Consider the following 15116-nt stretch of genomic DNA (forward strand, 5'->3'; position numbering starts at 1 on the left):
TCTTTGCATCAAGACGGACTTCTATGACGTTGTTCAGGAGAGCAAAGAGAGGTGCCAGAGGGAAGGAGGCAACAAAGAGCGTGACAAAGCCAAACTGGATACTGGAAAAGGAAATATTTTGATAGCTTCTGAAGGGAGCAGCTGACAGCAAACTGTTGATGAGCCTTGTGCCTCACGAGGCCCATGAATTCCACTTCCCAGTTTGGTCCCAGTGATAAATATCACAAAGCAAGCTTACAAAAGAGAGAAAGGTTTGTCACTATGCCTTCATGAATTTTCTATAATGCTTCAAGTCACTAGCACAAGCACGAGCCAAAGGAAATACTAAATTTAATAAAGGACAAAGGGTTCAGCGTGCATTCTTCTGCATTTATACACAATTAACTGATTCAGACTGTGCCGTTCTTCCCTGCCTTTTGCCTGTAAGAAAAATTATGCACAATCAAACAAGAGGAAAAACCTGCAAGGTGCCACTGTTTCTTTCCAGCTTTCTTTGAAAAACTTAGTGGCAATCTGTCAAAGCATGAACAGAATAAGTATTCTGTGGATGCAATGAGCCTGTGATGTTGAATAGCACTTCCATCCCTCCTTATGTCACTGATATCCTCCCAATTTACAAATCTTCCTCATTCAATCTTAACAAATGAATATTACACATTATATTCCTTGTGAGAAAGGAAGTGATAGTTCACTGGTCCTAAAGAACAAACAAGGAAGTACATTCCTCCTGAGTTCTTTATGCTTGCTAGAACAGCTACACAACTAATTAACCCTGTCTTCTTCCACAGGGGGGAAAAAAACCAACCCACCCACCCAAAGGAAACCCTCTCACTTTGCAGTGGATGGCACATTTTTGTGTCCTCCTGTTCCCAGCATTGCATTAGGAGTTTTCATGCAGACAAATTCTCCAGTAAGCAGGTAAGGAACCAACGTCACCCTGCAAAAGCACAGTGCTGACACACTATGTTTTTCTGGCAAGTCTCAGTGATCTTGAGATGCTTGCAATAGTCTGCTAGAAAATCCTGTTCCACCAACCCAACCTTCTCAGATTTTGGGTGGGCAGAGTATTCTTAATTCCTGCCTCTTTCAGTGTCCTTCAGGAGCAGTCTCATCTGGATGAATCTCTGTTGGGTACAACGAGAATCTGAAAGTTGACTACTTATTTCTCTGAGGGGGTGGAGAATTAACAAATTACCTAAAAGTTTGTGTCTTCCATGGAAGACAGGAGGCATCAAGCAGTGAAAGCTACTCATGAGGCTGGATCCTTCCTTGTTTAAAGTAATATTTCAGAGAAGTGAGAAAGTTTATTACTCCAGCAAACTAATGAGAAGTAGAAGAAAAAGAAAAGGACCAAAATCTGTGCTGCTTGAATGCAGAGGCAGTAATCCCACTAAGATTGAACTAATAAAGCTGACTGTGATCTACATTTCAGAATTATAAAATAGTATATAGAAAAAAGGTTGGTGTGTAGGAGGCCATATTTACTGTGGCTTCTTTTTTGGCAAGTACAGTTTTGTATAAGTCCTCTCCTCTCCGCTGTGGGACGAGTCTGTTGCAGGGTTTTTGTGAAAATAGAGGTATAAATAGCACAACATTTTAGTTTAAAATAATTTCCTTCAGCACTCTTGTCACAACCTACTATTGAAACGCTTTCTCCAGGATCTTCTCTCAATGCATCTTTTTGTGTGCAGGTCTTCTGATATTCCTCCTTTCTCTTCTCAGAGACAACATATTTGCACAATAAACTATTATGTCTGTATATTTGTTATTGTTTTGTGCGTTTTATATTGTATATTTATATATATATGCTATTTATATATAGTATATTATTCTTGTTTTGTTGTGCAATAAATTGTATATCCCAACATATGCTAAGATGGAGCTTTTAAAAGCATACAAACATCCTATCCTTGAAATCATACTTTCCTGAATATTTTATGTTCAGAGTCAGGAAAAGGGAATTAACAAGGAAATAAAACCAGATGTTAAGGTCTCCAAAAACTGTGAAATGCCTGAGAAAAATACATATCACCAAAATATGCTTTATTTGGTTTTAAGTGAATTGAGTAGGATAGAGCTGGGAGGATTCTATTAAAAAAAAAAAATAAATCAATGTATTTGTAATGTCTTTAAGAATAAACCACACACACATTTGCTTGGATGTTGCTCACAGGCCCTTTATTCACTGTCTGGGGAAAATGCAGTTTAATTTTTTATTCAAGTTCATGAAAAAATGTTGAAGGTATGCAAAGGACTTCTGGATAATTGTGCAACTAAGTCTTCATAGAAAATGCTACGCCAGATGTGTTTGGTGGCCACCTTGAAATCTCTTCAACCTTCTAGACTCCCTTTTATGAAAGTGTAAATGATGCAAAAAACAGGCAAAACCAAAAAAAAAAAAAAAAAAGCTGAAGCCCAAAAAGCAAACTCAAACTCCCAAACCAAACAAAGCACACCATCATTCAGATGGTCTTGTTTAGTAAGCTAACAAACAAGCATTTAAAACGAGCAGTCTTTGAACACCTTGGCAAGTTATAGGTACACGTTGAGTGTGATCAGTGTTTCTAGAAGCAAATCTGAATGGATTAAAAAGAAGAAGAATCCCTGGAGTTCTGTGGATGCCTGTCCAATCACAGCTGAACATACACAATACATTTAGGGCACTCACAAACACTGTTCCACCACCAGGACAGTTGACACAAAACCATCCTTTTTTTTTGGCTGGAGAACCTGATGGCAACCTGGAAATACCCTTTTACATTCTCTTTTGTGCCACAAGGTCTCCATACAAAGCTCTTTTAGTGTTTCTGTTCAGGGAAAAGGCTAAAGAGACCCAGGAGCTGGACCTCTGGATATCCAGCCTGTTCCATAGGTTTTCTATTTCCCTACCAGTCCAGCCTGGAGAAAACAGAGGTGGACATCACCCAACCCCATGGCACAAGCTGGTGAACAAAATGTTGAAGGCGTGTATAGGGGGAAGGCAAGGACATAGGAAAATAATGCCAAAGCAGGACACTAAATGTGTTGTCAGTGACACAGAGTCTATCTCTGATGAGACTAAAAAGCCCAACCACGTATTATCGGTGCCTTTGCTCTCTGACTTGAGCAGAAAAGAGGCCAAGGGCTCAGAGCCAGTCCATGAGGTTCTCACACCTAATGCCACATCTGCAACATCTCATCCAGGCTTGGGCCCTGGACAAAAGCTATAAAACACAAACAGCATCAAAAGAAGTCTCTCAGACCACCAGCCCTTCCCAGAAGTCCACTCTGCCCAGAAGCTCTTCTTCTGTGAAGGGCCGAACAGAACCCAAGCCCAACAACGACAGCACACTGTCCCTCTAACTCTGGCATACAAAGTCCTGATTAAGAGCAAACTCAAGTTTTGTAAATTATGGATCTGGAGAGTGCTAGTTGTGTAAGGGATGTAGAATCAGTCCCCAGCACAAAACCTTCCGTGTTGAATATCAGCCAGGTTCTACAAGATTTACACACTGAGGAGTGTGAGCAACCCTAGGATCTAGTGTGAGCAATCCCAGTACCTTTAACATCAAAACCTAACTTAAAAAAAGGTAATTTTTTGTGATTGTGTTGCTTTGTTACTTCTGTATCAATAATATCTGTCATAGGATCATCTGTTGCTGGAAGTAAACAACGGAAGGATCACTCCTATGCTAAGGAACTTTCCAAGTTCTAAGAAGAAACTTCTTATATAGAGATGAAACTTCAATATAGCCAAGCTTGGCTGAAAAATTTAAGGAAAAGGTGTAGTAAATGTATGCAACAAGCCTACACATAACAGCCTGAGTCGGTAATTTTCATAACCATTCTCATTATGGAGATTATAGAAAAATGCAGGTTTCTCTTCAGTGATTTTTTTTTTCTTTTGCTGCCTCACACATTGCCTTTTTGATGGCTTTTCCTGCTTTAGGGGAAATTCTTCCAAATCTCTCAGATTAATCCTTATGATAGTCAGTAGCTACAGACATTGGATCTGATCATTTTCATCTTAGAATTCAAAAGGGAGTTTTGCCATTGTTTTTTTTACAGAAGTTGGATGACAAACCCTTTATTACGATTTCTCTTCGAGGAAAAATGTTTTTAATTAATTGCCACATGAAGCCTGGAATCCTAAAGGGGTTTGACTAGAGAAGGAAAGATCTAATGAAATAATCTAAAAATCATTGCTGATATCAGTTTCTTCTCAAGAAACTATGAGTGGTATAAATTTCAGACGTCCATGTGCATCATTTAGCTGCTTTTGGAGCCAATTTCATAAAATTTGTTTCATTAGCGATATTTATTGCTACTCTAAACATCAATTTCTTGCCAACTCCCATCACTGCAGGCTAGTTACACATGGCAAACTTGCTACCCTGTGGATCAGGAAATTGCTGTACATGCTGCCTGCTTTGGGAACTCACAGGGTGTTGGGTTGGGTCAAAAGTCATTGCACAGTTTTAGAAATAGGAATTGTTAATGACAAATTTGACACATACTGACACTGGCTATTTATGTTTCAGGATTACTTGAGCAAAATTTTCTGATCAATCAGGAATTTTAAGAGTGCCTCTGCTGAAGAGTGACTGCTAAAAAATACAGCTATGTATCAGTTAATAATATCAAAACAAACAGTCATCAGGCATTTCACTGTGCAAATCAAAACTTTGTGCAGACTTGCTACTGACAGCCAAGACCTGTTCTTCAGCAAAATCTGCTGACTGAAATCAGATTCAAAGTTCAGCTCACTGAAGAAATGATCCACAAAAGCTTTCCCTGAAGGAAATGGTAAGATGTTGGCCTCTTCCTCTCACACTACCGAGATCTGAAAAACACCCCTGAAGTCAACAGAAGTCTGCCTGACTCGTAGGCTTTGGGTTTTACCTTCTTAAGTTTTCTCTTTTCTTAGATTTATATATGACTTTTACTCTAAAAATAACTCACAGAATCATGGAGCAGTTTGGGGCTGGAAGGGACCTTTAAAGGTCTCTGGTGCAAATCCTCTGCGATGAAGGGGACATTCAGCAGGTCATGTTGCTCAGAGCCAGGTCAGCCTGACCTCGAATGTTTCAGGGATGGAGCATCAACCACCTCTTTGGCAACGTGGCCAGTGTTTTACCACCCTCATTGTAAAAACCTTCTGTCGAATATGTAATCTCAATCTACCCTCTTTTAGTTTAAACCATTTCCTCTTTTTCACTCTCAACAGTCCTGCTAAAAAGTCTGTTTCCCCATCTTTCTTTCGGCACCCCCTCTAATTACTGGAAGGCTGTTGGTAAAATCCCCCCAGAGTTTTCTCCAGAATAAACCACCCCATTCTCTCAGTCCAATTTGTGGCAGTGACATCAACCAGGTGGGTCCATCTGGTTCTTCAAATGTGGTTGCCCACAACTGGAAGGAGAAAATATTTGTAGTGTCAGAAGTTGTAGGCCATGGGCTCAACATGTCACTTTCCTGTCCTAAAAGAAACAAAATTACAAGTAGCTGTACTTCTCTGGGATTATTTTCCTGGGGCAAAGAGTTCTCTGCAGCTCATGGGTTTTGTGGATAGGAGGATGGATCTGAAGCCAACAAGCCAGTAGAAACTATCATTTCTCCTTCCAATGACTCCAGTGTAAATAATGAGAAAGTTTCCCACAGACAGACAGTGTTTGCTTTGGGCTCTGGTGTTAGAGGAGTTGGCTTGGGGACAGCTTGGAAGTGGGAATCCTGAGGAACAAGTTCACCAAGCAACCTGACCATCAATTTTAACTGATGTTGAAAATCCTAGTCTGACAGAAGATAATATTAACATTGACAGAGCTGAGCAACTCCAGAAAGCCTTGTAGAACACGTGATCTGAAAAACTTACCAGGACACTCGACACAGGGTAGCTCTAAGGCAGAGATGGCTGTACCCGAGTGAAAGAAACCTGGATTGTTCTTCTCTTTCCAACTTCTCTATCTTTATGTTTGTGATTCCTCATGCTTATTATTAACGATCAGTCATGATCAGAGGCATCAGCTCTACATTGCCGTAGCCTTCATACTGTCCCTTGTTTCACTGGTGCTCATGGTCTTGCTGGGATGGACTAGAGGGACTAACATTTTGCAGAACCAAACTCCATAAACAAAGGCAGAACAATATTTCCCAATATGAAAATAAAGGAGATTAAAACATAACCAGTAAATCTCACTATTTCTACTAACCTACCTAGACATAACAAGGGCAGCATGGTGGAAGAGGAGAAGCCTCTCCAAGGCTTCAGGTTTCTTGAATAGAAAACAGAAAAAAAAAGAAAGCAATGGAAAGAAATGGCCATTCCAAAATTTAAGTGGGATAGTTATCAATCAATAACTCCTTTACCTGTGGCTTATCACGCTGCAAAACACATCCCGAGATTGCTCCAGGCCCTATCCCTCAGAGAGGTGTGCCTTAACGGGTTAATCTGCTTCTAACAACTGCAAAGAGAATATGGTTTGCCATGTGAGGGACTGGGCCAGAGTCCAGGGTTCCATCAGAAAGGGGGCATGTCCACCCTTTTGATAGAAATCAGTAGGAGAGACTGGATATGGTGGACACAAAAGGGCAGGGACTGCCTGTGATTAGGATCCCGCCTAGTGGACACAGACTGGAGGTCAAAAGTCTTAGCTTTGTTAGAGCTTTACTGTGTAATCTTAAAAATGTCACCCACTCTTAAAAGTAGAGTATCCTAAACGCTGAATGTAGGGAATACTCACACATGGATACATAATCTGGCTGTGCCTGTTTCTTCACGAAACCCCATCATCATCTGTATGGGAAAACCCAAAGGCAGCCCAGTCTGCAGTTCCTTATCAGCCTGCTTCATTGTTGGTTGAGCAGATAACCACTAATGCCAGTGGAGCTTGCCTGAGTAAGTCAGTGGTGAAAATTAGGAAAGAAGTTCTGAAACAGCAGTCAGATTCCTCTCTTCTTAATATCATACTTCTTACATTCAGTCATTCTGCCTTTTTAAGCAATTCAGTGCGGGGAGAAAAAATGCTTCCTCTGCACTCGGTGCATTGCTTCCCTTCCCCATTGCCCCCAAATCAGAATTACAAAAATAGGTAAATAAGCTGTTTAACTGCCTCCTGCAGCTGATGCCTTCAGAACAACCCCAGCTGACAGGTTCAGTGCTGAGCTGCACAAAGTGCTTCCTGCCAGCGTGGGTGGTCTGAGTCCCAGCACAGTGGAGCCTGACAGCTGAGAGCAGGGATGTGGACCCGGGGCAGCATCGGGGCCTGGGGAGGTGCAGCTTAGGGTTTCATCCGCTGCACATTTGTCTGGAATGCCACAGAGTTGGCCAGGGCACTTCTCCACTTGGGGAGCTCATCCCCCTGCTGTAAACAGATGTTTAGATTAGTAATGAATCCATTTATTTTCAAGGCATCTGTCTAATTATCCCTGATGACTGCAGGATGAGGTCCTCAGCCTTGTTTATGATCTGGGCACAAGGGACTAGTCTAAATTACGGCTTAGTGTCCGTGATTTATAACATCAGTAGCTTAGGTCCTGTACTAGAAGTTAAAATCTTAGAATCAGAGAATATTCTGAGTTGGAAGGGACCACGAGGACTGAGTCCAGCTCCTGGCCCTGCAGAGAGCACCCCAACAATTCCACAATGTGCCTGAGAGTGTTGTCCAAACACTCCTTGAACTCTGTCAGGGTGGGGCTGTGATCACTTCCCTGGAGCAGGCACCCTAAAACCTTCACAGCTCATGGTGATATTTCTACATTTCTTTTCTAAAACACATTACCCTACTCAGTTCAGTGGCCATGATTTGAATTATTTTCGCAATTTCTAGAACTTGCTTCTAAAACTTAAAAAAGGCCAGTTCCCTAAGGGACAGGATAACAAATGCCTAAACATGGGAGCTCCAAGAGGTAGTCTGGAGTCAAACACACTGTCAAACCCCCACTGTAAGCATGTCTTCTTTGCAGGACTGACTACTGACCTGCTTCTTTCTGAGTAGTTGGCCTTAATGAGCTCATAAAACAATCTGACTTAGTGAAATTATGTTCAAACTCGAAGCAGCTGAGCATCACTTTTCCCACAGCAGAATCAAGACTGCTGATAGCAAATCAAAGCACTGTTGACAAACATCATACCAGTGTTACTGTTTATTCCAGCAAGGCAGAACTTTGCATCCAAGTAGTGTCCTTATGAATAAATCAAGGGTGATGTCATACACAGACACCTGAATCAGGGTAATGGCATCATCTCAAATGCAATGGGAGCAAAAATATTAAAATTCGTACGAGGGGAAGATGTATTTTTTCACCATTGTTTAATTTCAAAAATTGCAAAGAAGTTTGCCTAAAGTTTACAGCAGGAAAAATCACCTCTGGCAGAATTAATGCATGCAAAAAAAAAAATCAATCCTAAAGGACAATTTTAAAAAAAATTATCATCATGTGCAGAGGGGGATGAGGTAGTAGAAGCTGCAGCACAGAGCCAGATTCTAAGCTGAGTTGAAACAATTCAGAGGGAGATGATGGGAGGTGAGGGCTTCTTTACGACACTACAGATCCACAGGTTCGATCTGTAAACATATCCATTAGATATTTGAATATCCATAAGAGATATTCAATCTGCCATCATATAAAATACCTTGTATACCCTTTCTTATTTATAGATTTACATCATCTACCATTCTATAAATTTCATATATTCATTTATAATTAGATTACAAGTTATACCTGTAAACTTATATAACTATTTCTATACAGAGAGATAAACTATATAGGTATTTAACTTTTTTGCACAAAATGATTCTCTTTCAGATGTTTTGAGAATAGTGGCTTATTAAAACAGGAATTGTCACAAGCAATATTTCACAGATGTCTGGTTTTAGATACCATGCCCATTGACAAGCTCTGGTTCTTCCTGAATTCTTTTGTGCCCTAAAGCCTGGGTTTGCCTGGATTATTCCTCTCTTTCCACTTCCCCCCACCTAGACTATTCCCCCTTTCTCCTTCCCTGCCTCTGCAGGTTCTACTCATGAGGCAGCTACAGGGCTGAGGGGTACACTGCAATTTAGTTTGCATCTGGTGTGAAGAAGCAAGCCTTTTAATACTCTAGAGCATCCCTATGTGCTGCTTCCTCTCAGGTTTGTTTTCCTGAAGTTGGATTGTGTCCCAAGGCTGTAAGTCTGAGTTATTTGGCGATTATTTGCAACCCTGTCCTCCTGGGTTCTGTTGAGTCATAGAGGTATTCCTTGGAGTTTATAACAAGCACAAGTCAGAATGAGGAAAAAAGGCATGTATGTATTTCAGTTTGGAATTCTCTATCAGATGCTTGATATTTTTCCTTGGATAATTTATCTGTAGTGGAACCTTTATCTCACTTGCTGGAGCAGTGGAAGAGTGTAAGTGGATGCAAGAAGATGAATGTGATCAAACAAACTCAGTGAAAGATGAGAGGAGGCAACAGAGGATTCCTTACAGAGCAGAATTATTGTATAATTCACTGGTTACTTAGAACTGCTACCTAATTAGTTGTTGGGTTTTCTCTCCGTATCCCTTTATACAGCCAGCTACTGTACTCAGAATTTCAAACACAGTTTCATAGGTATCAGCAACACATTTTTACTTGAAAAAAGAGTAATCAAGATGCCAAAGGAACCAGACTTCCAAATTAGAACTACTGAGGACAGTGGCACAATGCCAAACATGCTGGAAAGAAAATGAATTATTGATGATATTTTATTTGAACAAACTCAGTGCTTTCAAGTTTCTTTCTTGACTCTTGTCTTCCAGAATGCAGAAAACACTGTAATGCTGCATCTCAAATGACTTAGTAGCTGTTTGATCAATTGTGAAAAAGAGAAGTATATATGAACATATAGATGATATGCACAGGAGAGGCACCAGCTTTACAAAATTAGAATACTATTTAATAGAGTTGCTCCTAGTTTGCACAGGTTTGACACGTGACTGAATGTCTGGCAGTGCACTCCACCAGTGACATCAGCCACTCCAGCAGGGTGATGCATGCAGAGGAATAACATATATCATTTAAGAAACTAGAGGGTGTACTGCTATGAAAGGTGGCAGACTGAGAAATAATTCCCAAGTGCATCCTAGATTTCCTTAAAAAATGTGGCAAACTCAATATCCAGTGGAAAAGGCCCTGGGGGTGCTGGTGACAGCGGCTGGACATGAGCCCAGGTGTGCCCAGGGGGGGCAAGAGGCCAATGGCACCTGGCTTGGATCAGCAATAGTGTGGCAGCAGGACCAGGGCAGGGATTGTCCCCCTGTGCTGGGCACTGGTGAGGCCACACCTCAAATCCTGTGTCCAGTTCTGGGCCCCTCACTGCTGGAATGACATTGAGGGGCTGGAATTGTCCAGAGAAGGGAACGGAGATGAGGAAGGGTCGACAGAGTAAGTCCTGTGAAGACTGCCTGAAGGAGCTGGGGGTCTTTATCCTGGAGAAAAGGAAGCTCAGTGGGGACCTTATTGCTCTCTGCCACTCCCTGAATGGAGGCTGTAGCCAGGTGGGGGTTGGCCTCCTCCAGGCAACTGGACAAGAGGAAATGGCCTCAAACTGTTCCAGGGGAGGTTCAGGTTGGACATCAGGAAGAATTTCTTCACCAACAGGGTGGTCAGGCATTGGAAGGGGCTACCCGGGAGGTGGTGGAGTCCCCCATCTCTGGAGGTGTTTGAGAAAGGTCAAGAGAAGGATCTTCCCCTCTACTCAGCACTACTGTGAGCACACCTGAAGTATTCTTTCCAGCTCTGTGCTCCCCAGCAGAAGGACATGGACACGCTGCAGAGTATCCAGTGGAGACCCATTAATGTGATTAAGGGACTGGAGGACCTGAGGTACAAGGAGAACCTGAGAGCACTGGGGTTGTACCACAAGAAAAAAGACTCAGGAAATCTTACCAATGAAGTGGGTGAAGAAGACAGAGCTACATCTTCTCAGGGTGCCTAAGAGAGGGAAAGCAGGCACTGGGCACAAATGGAAACTTAGGGAATGCATTTAAACATTTAAAAAACCTCTTTTTTTCTTTTCTTTTTCTTTTTTGTGTGAAGGTGATCAAATGGTACAACAGAGAGATTGTAGAGTCTCCATCCCTGGAAATATTGAAAACCAACTGGACGTCTGGACAAATCCCTGAGCAACCTGCTCTAGCTGACCCTGCGTGAAGGATGGGGTTGGACCTAAATGATCTCCAGGGATCCCTTCCAGCCATATCTATTGATTCTGTGGTTTTCTGTGCACTTTTCTCAGCTGGGAACACTGGACTCTGACAGCATAAGTGGTAACAGATACTAGGATTCATGATTATTGCTGTGCTGGTACTGTGGTACCTCACTGTGGTACCTGCATGTAATTTCTGCAAACTACAAGTGTTTGGGGTTTTTTTCCCTTTTTTATCATAACAACTTATGATATAGAGTCATGTGATCTATGGTGATTGGTCCTATGTAAAGCTATGGTTATTGCAGGCAGGAAAAGGGAATTCAGAAACTTACTCATTTCCATGTATTCTGAGTCAGTCCGGTGAAAGGTTCTAAGATATAGTCGAGGTCCCATTGCTGAGGGGTCCTTTGATTGGTTGGTGTCCACTTCTTTTGGCCTCGGTTCTTTCATCCTTCAGCTTCCTGAAGAGCTTCTTAGCTTCTGAGGAACAAAAGTTCAGATTGAATCAAATCTTTTTTTTACCTTTTTTTCCCCCTCAAGATTTGGCTCAAGTCTCTGTGCAGTAACACAAAATTCATCTCATGTTACTTTGGTGCACAACAGGATGAGTTTACACCACCCTGTGAAGTTTGGATGCTGGCTTATTGACAGATTGACAGGCTGCTGGACTTGGACCCAGTGCTTTTTTAATATTTTTTTTCTCTCTAGATGATATTCAATGGGGATCTTCCTGAAGCTCAAGCACCTTGGACCTAAATAATGTTAGTAATAAGTAATACTCTCAAGAACACACACTGAGAACCTCTCCTTAACAAAATGTAAAAAGATTATGTGATAGCTTCATGCTACATATCAACCATAGGTGCACTTTTCTCTTGCCATGAAATTGGGAACTGCCACTATAATATACTAATAAGGTAAAAAATTACCAGACATGCATAGTTTGTCCAGAGAAGTTGTGGATGCCCTCTCCCTGGAAGTGTCAAGGCCAGGTTGGATGGAGCTCTGAGCAACCTGGTCTAGTGGAAGGTGTCCCTGCCCATGGTAAGGTGATCTTTAAAGTCCTTCCCAAGCCAGACATATTCTGTGATTCCATGATAATTCCAAATAAGAGGGTACAAGAACATACTGATAGCACAAATAGTGGTAATCAATCACTGTCCCACTAAAATGGGGATACAAATTTCATGACACTGACAAAGACATAAGAGTAAAACAAACCATTTCTAAAAGAAGAGTAAAGTACTCCAAATGTACTCCCCAGGGATGTATTGGGGAGTGACATTTCAAATGCACTTGCATCAACAGCATCACACTATTTTACACATCAAGAAATTCCCGTGGAAAAACACAGTAGAAAGAAGTATTTGTTCAAAATCAAGGAGGTGAAACACAGGTCGAATTAGCATAAAATAGAAGATTTATACTTTCTTTGCAGATGATTTTATCTTTCACAAAAACATACGACACTGTTTTATAGTTCTTCACATATGTGCCATATGAGTGAGAATCCAGATTAATTCCAGTGATGTCTTGCCAGTAGTCTAAGCAGGACTCTCCCACAAACTCTTCTCCCACAGCTTGTGATAAACCCTTTGAGCTGTAGGTGTGGTCCTGGAGAAGGGAATATATGGGGGAAGGGGTTTTCCTCTGTGCCCTCCAGTGAAGCAGAACTGCCTTTCTCAGACCCTGATTTAAGTATCAGGGCAAGGCAAGCTGGCAAACACTATAAAGGTTTTGCTGGGTGGGTTTTTTTGCTTATTCCTGAATTTACGCTCAGGCACACAGGATCACTGTGTCACAACGTTGCACAAGGCTCTGTAGCAGCCTGGAAAGAGTGCTGAGGGATTTCTACACTGACCAGTGTTTACAGGACCCAAGTTTCATCACCGGGATGGAGGAAATGGGGATTGACAGACTCTCGTAAAACAGACCTACATTGCCTCAGGCCCTGTCAGTCCCAGGATCACAAAGCTTCAAAAATCAACAGGTCCACACCCATTCTTTGTTTCAGGTGCAATGAAGATGTAGCTCACAAGTCCAATGGTAAATACTCAGTACTTTGGCAATGCTGGGGCTAACCAAAGAATTTTGGTACCCAGCACACTCAGATTACACAGTTTTAATAAAAGGGTAGGGGGAAGATTTCAAATGTTTCACAAGAGGGAATTAGGTGAATCCCTACAAAGACATTTACCTCCTACATGTGCCAAACTCAGCCATTTCAATACACTAAAATTCCCTTTCTCCCCCCTCTGCTTTTATGGCAGCCAAGGGAACTTGTCTGTGACAGATGTGATGTAGTATTCAGAACGTAGGAGACTGAGGCAGGATTTAAACCAGCAAAGATTCCCAGGATGCTCTTCCAATATACCCCAATTAATTTCCTAATGCGAGGGACTCTCAGAGGACAGCGGACAATAAGTTCAAGAAAATGCTGATTTCTGTTCCAAAAAAAAATCCAAGCTATAAATGTCCCTCACACTTCTGTGGGCAGATGACACTGAAGATCCTCTCATTGTCACAGTGCAGCAGCTCAGATAAAATTTGGGTGTGTTTAGATGTGAAGTCTGTGCATGTGTGATCTGGTTAGAGCCCCACAGAACTGAGACATGGAGTTTATTGCACGCCCAAACCTCCAGGAGAACTCAGTAACTAAGCAATAGTTGTTGTTTTTAATGTTTATTTGGGAATGCACTAAATCCAGGACTCAGTCACTCAGAATAATTTTAATTTTTCATCTGGCTATCTGTAAGCCAGGCAAGAGGAGCTGCATTTTTAACCATTTGGAGCTCAGCTTGAAGAGTGTCTGTATGCTTCTTTTACGACATTTTTTAAAATATCAACTGACTGAAAGCAAGCCAAACTAATTATTTCAAATTTTCCACAGAAAAAAAAAATACCTTTGTGTCATATCCAAGCATGTGAAGTTTGAGACCAAACAGAAATGTGTCAGAAAGTTAGAGGAACAAAGATCACGGATTTCCAGAGTGTTATTCTCCAACTATACAGCAATAGGGCCATGAAAATGACTTTTGCAGAACCCTATAGCCATACATATGATTGTGATTTAAAACTGAGTACACTTTTTAAATGCACTTGTGTGAAACCTGGTTTTTAATTACTCAGATCAACATTTTTAAACAAGGTCGACAGACAAAAGATTATTTTAGCTTCTGATTTCTGCATGCCAGGCAGTGTGGGAGAGGTAGGTTTGCCCATTCAGGATGAGCTTCCTGGAAGCTTTGTGCTGAAGAGGCACATGCAGTAAACTTTCATGACTCCATGTGAATTGGGCAAGTAGAGAAAATGGTAGAGCTGCAGAATAGCCATTATTTCTGCTCCTTTTGCCAGTGAATATCAAAAGCAAGGTGCATTCTTAAGGAGACTGAACAGCACAGAAGAAGAATTGATGTGGGACCAGGGAAAGAAAGTGAACAGGTTTTTGTCAGGCTATGTCTACAGCAGTTAAAATGATGTTGCAGACTCTCACAATAGATTGGGAGCAAACTACTGAGTTAGATAAGAGGCAGGAACAGGGTTAATTATGCTGTTTGCAATTCCCAATATAACCAACAGGTATGCATTATGCAAGTTAACCAATATCTGAAGAGAGCGTAAAATCACTACAGCCCCATGGCTGAGGAAAAGATTCCCTCAAGCTTCTGAGTAAAAAAAAAAAGAGGAAAAGAAGAGAGGAGTCAAACCTCAAGTGATCCTGCTTGGGCTTCTAAGCACATGGTGCACTTAAATGAAGCCTTTTGTTAAAAAAAAAAACAACAGAGAGATGACTATACTGTTGCTCTGTTTATACAGCAAGAAGGAGTATCAGGATTTGGGGATCTAGACATGATGAGGACTTGGAAAAATGAGAAATTTGTGGAGTGAGACCCAGTGCAACATATAGAGGCTGGAGAGGCAGGACATCTGGAGGGCAGGTTGAAATAGGACTTTGTGGGCACAAGTCTT

General features: G+C 41.5%; 1 protein-coding gene across 1 annotated transcript in view; it reads right to left on the minus strand.

Annotated features, from left to right (window-relative positions):
• Positions 1-15116, minus strand: part of ANO2 (anoctamin 2) — a 123993-nt gene that overhangs the window by 10513 nt on the left and 98364 nt on the right. The window contains 4 exon segments of the mRNA XM_032688969.1: positions 1-101; positions 11502-11548; positions 11550-11579; positions 11581-11627. Of these exon segments, the coding sequence (XP_032544860.1) occupies positions 1-101; positions 11502-11548; positions 11550-11579; positions 11581-11627 (225 nt within the window).

This window comes from Chiroxiphia lanceolata, chromosome 5 (assembly GCF_009829145.1).
Source record: "Chiroxiphia lanceolata isolate bChiLan1 chromosome 5, bChiLan1.pri, whole genome shotgun sequence".
In the NCBI taxonomy this organism is placed as follows: domain Eukaryota; kingdom Metazoa; phylum Chordata; class Aves; order Passeriformes; family Pipridae; genus Chiroxiphia; species Chiroxiphia lanceolata.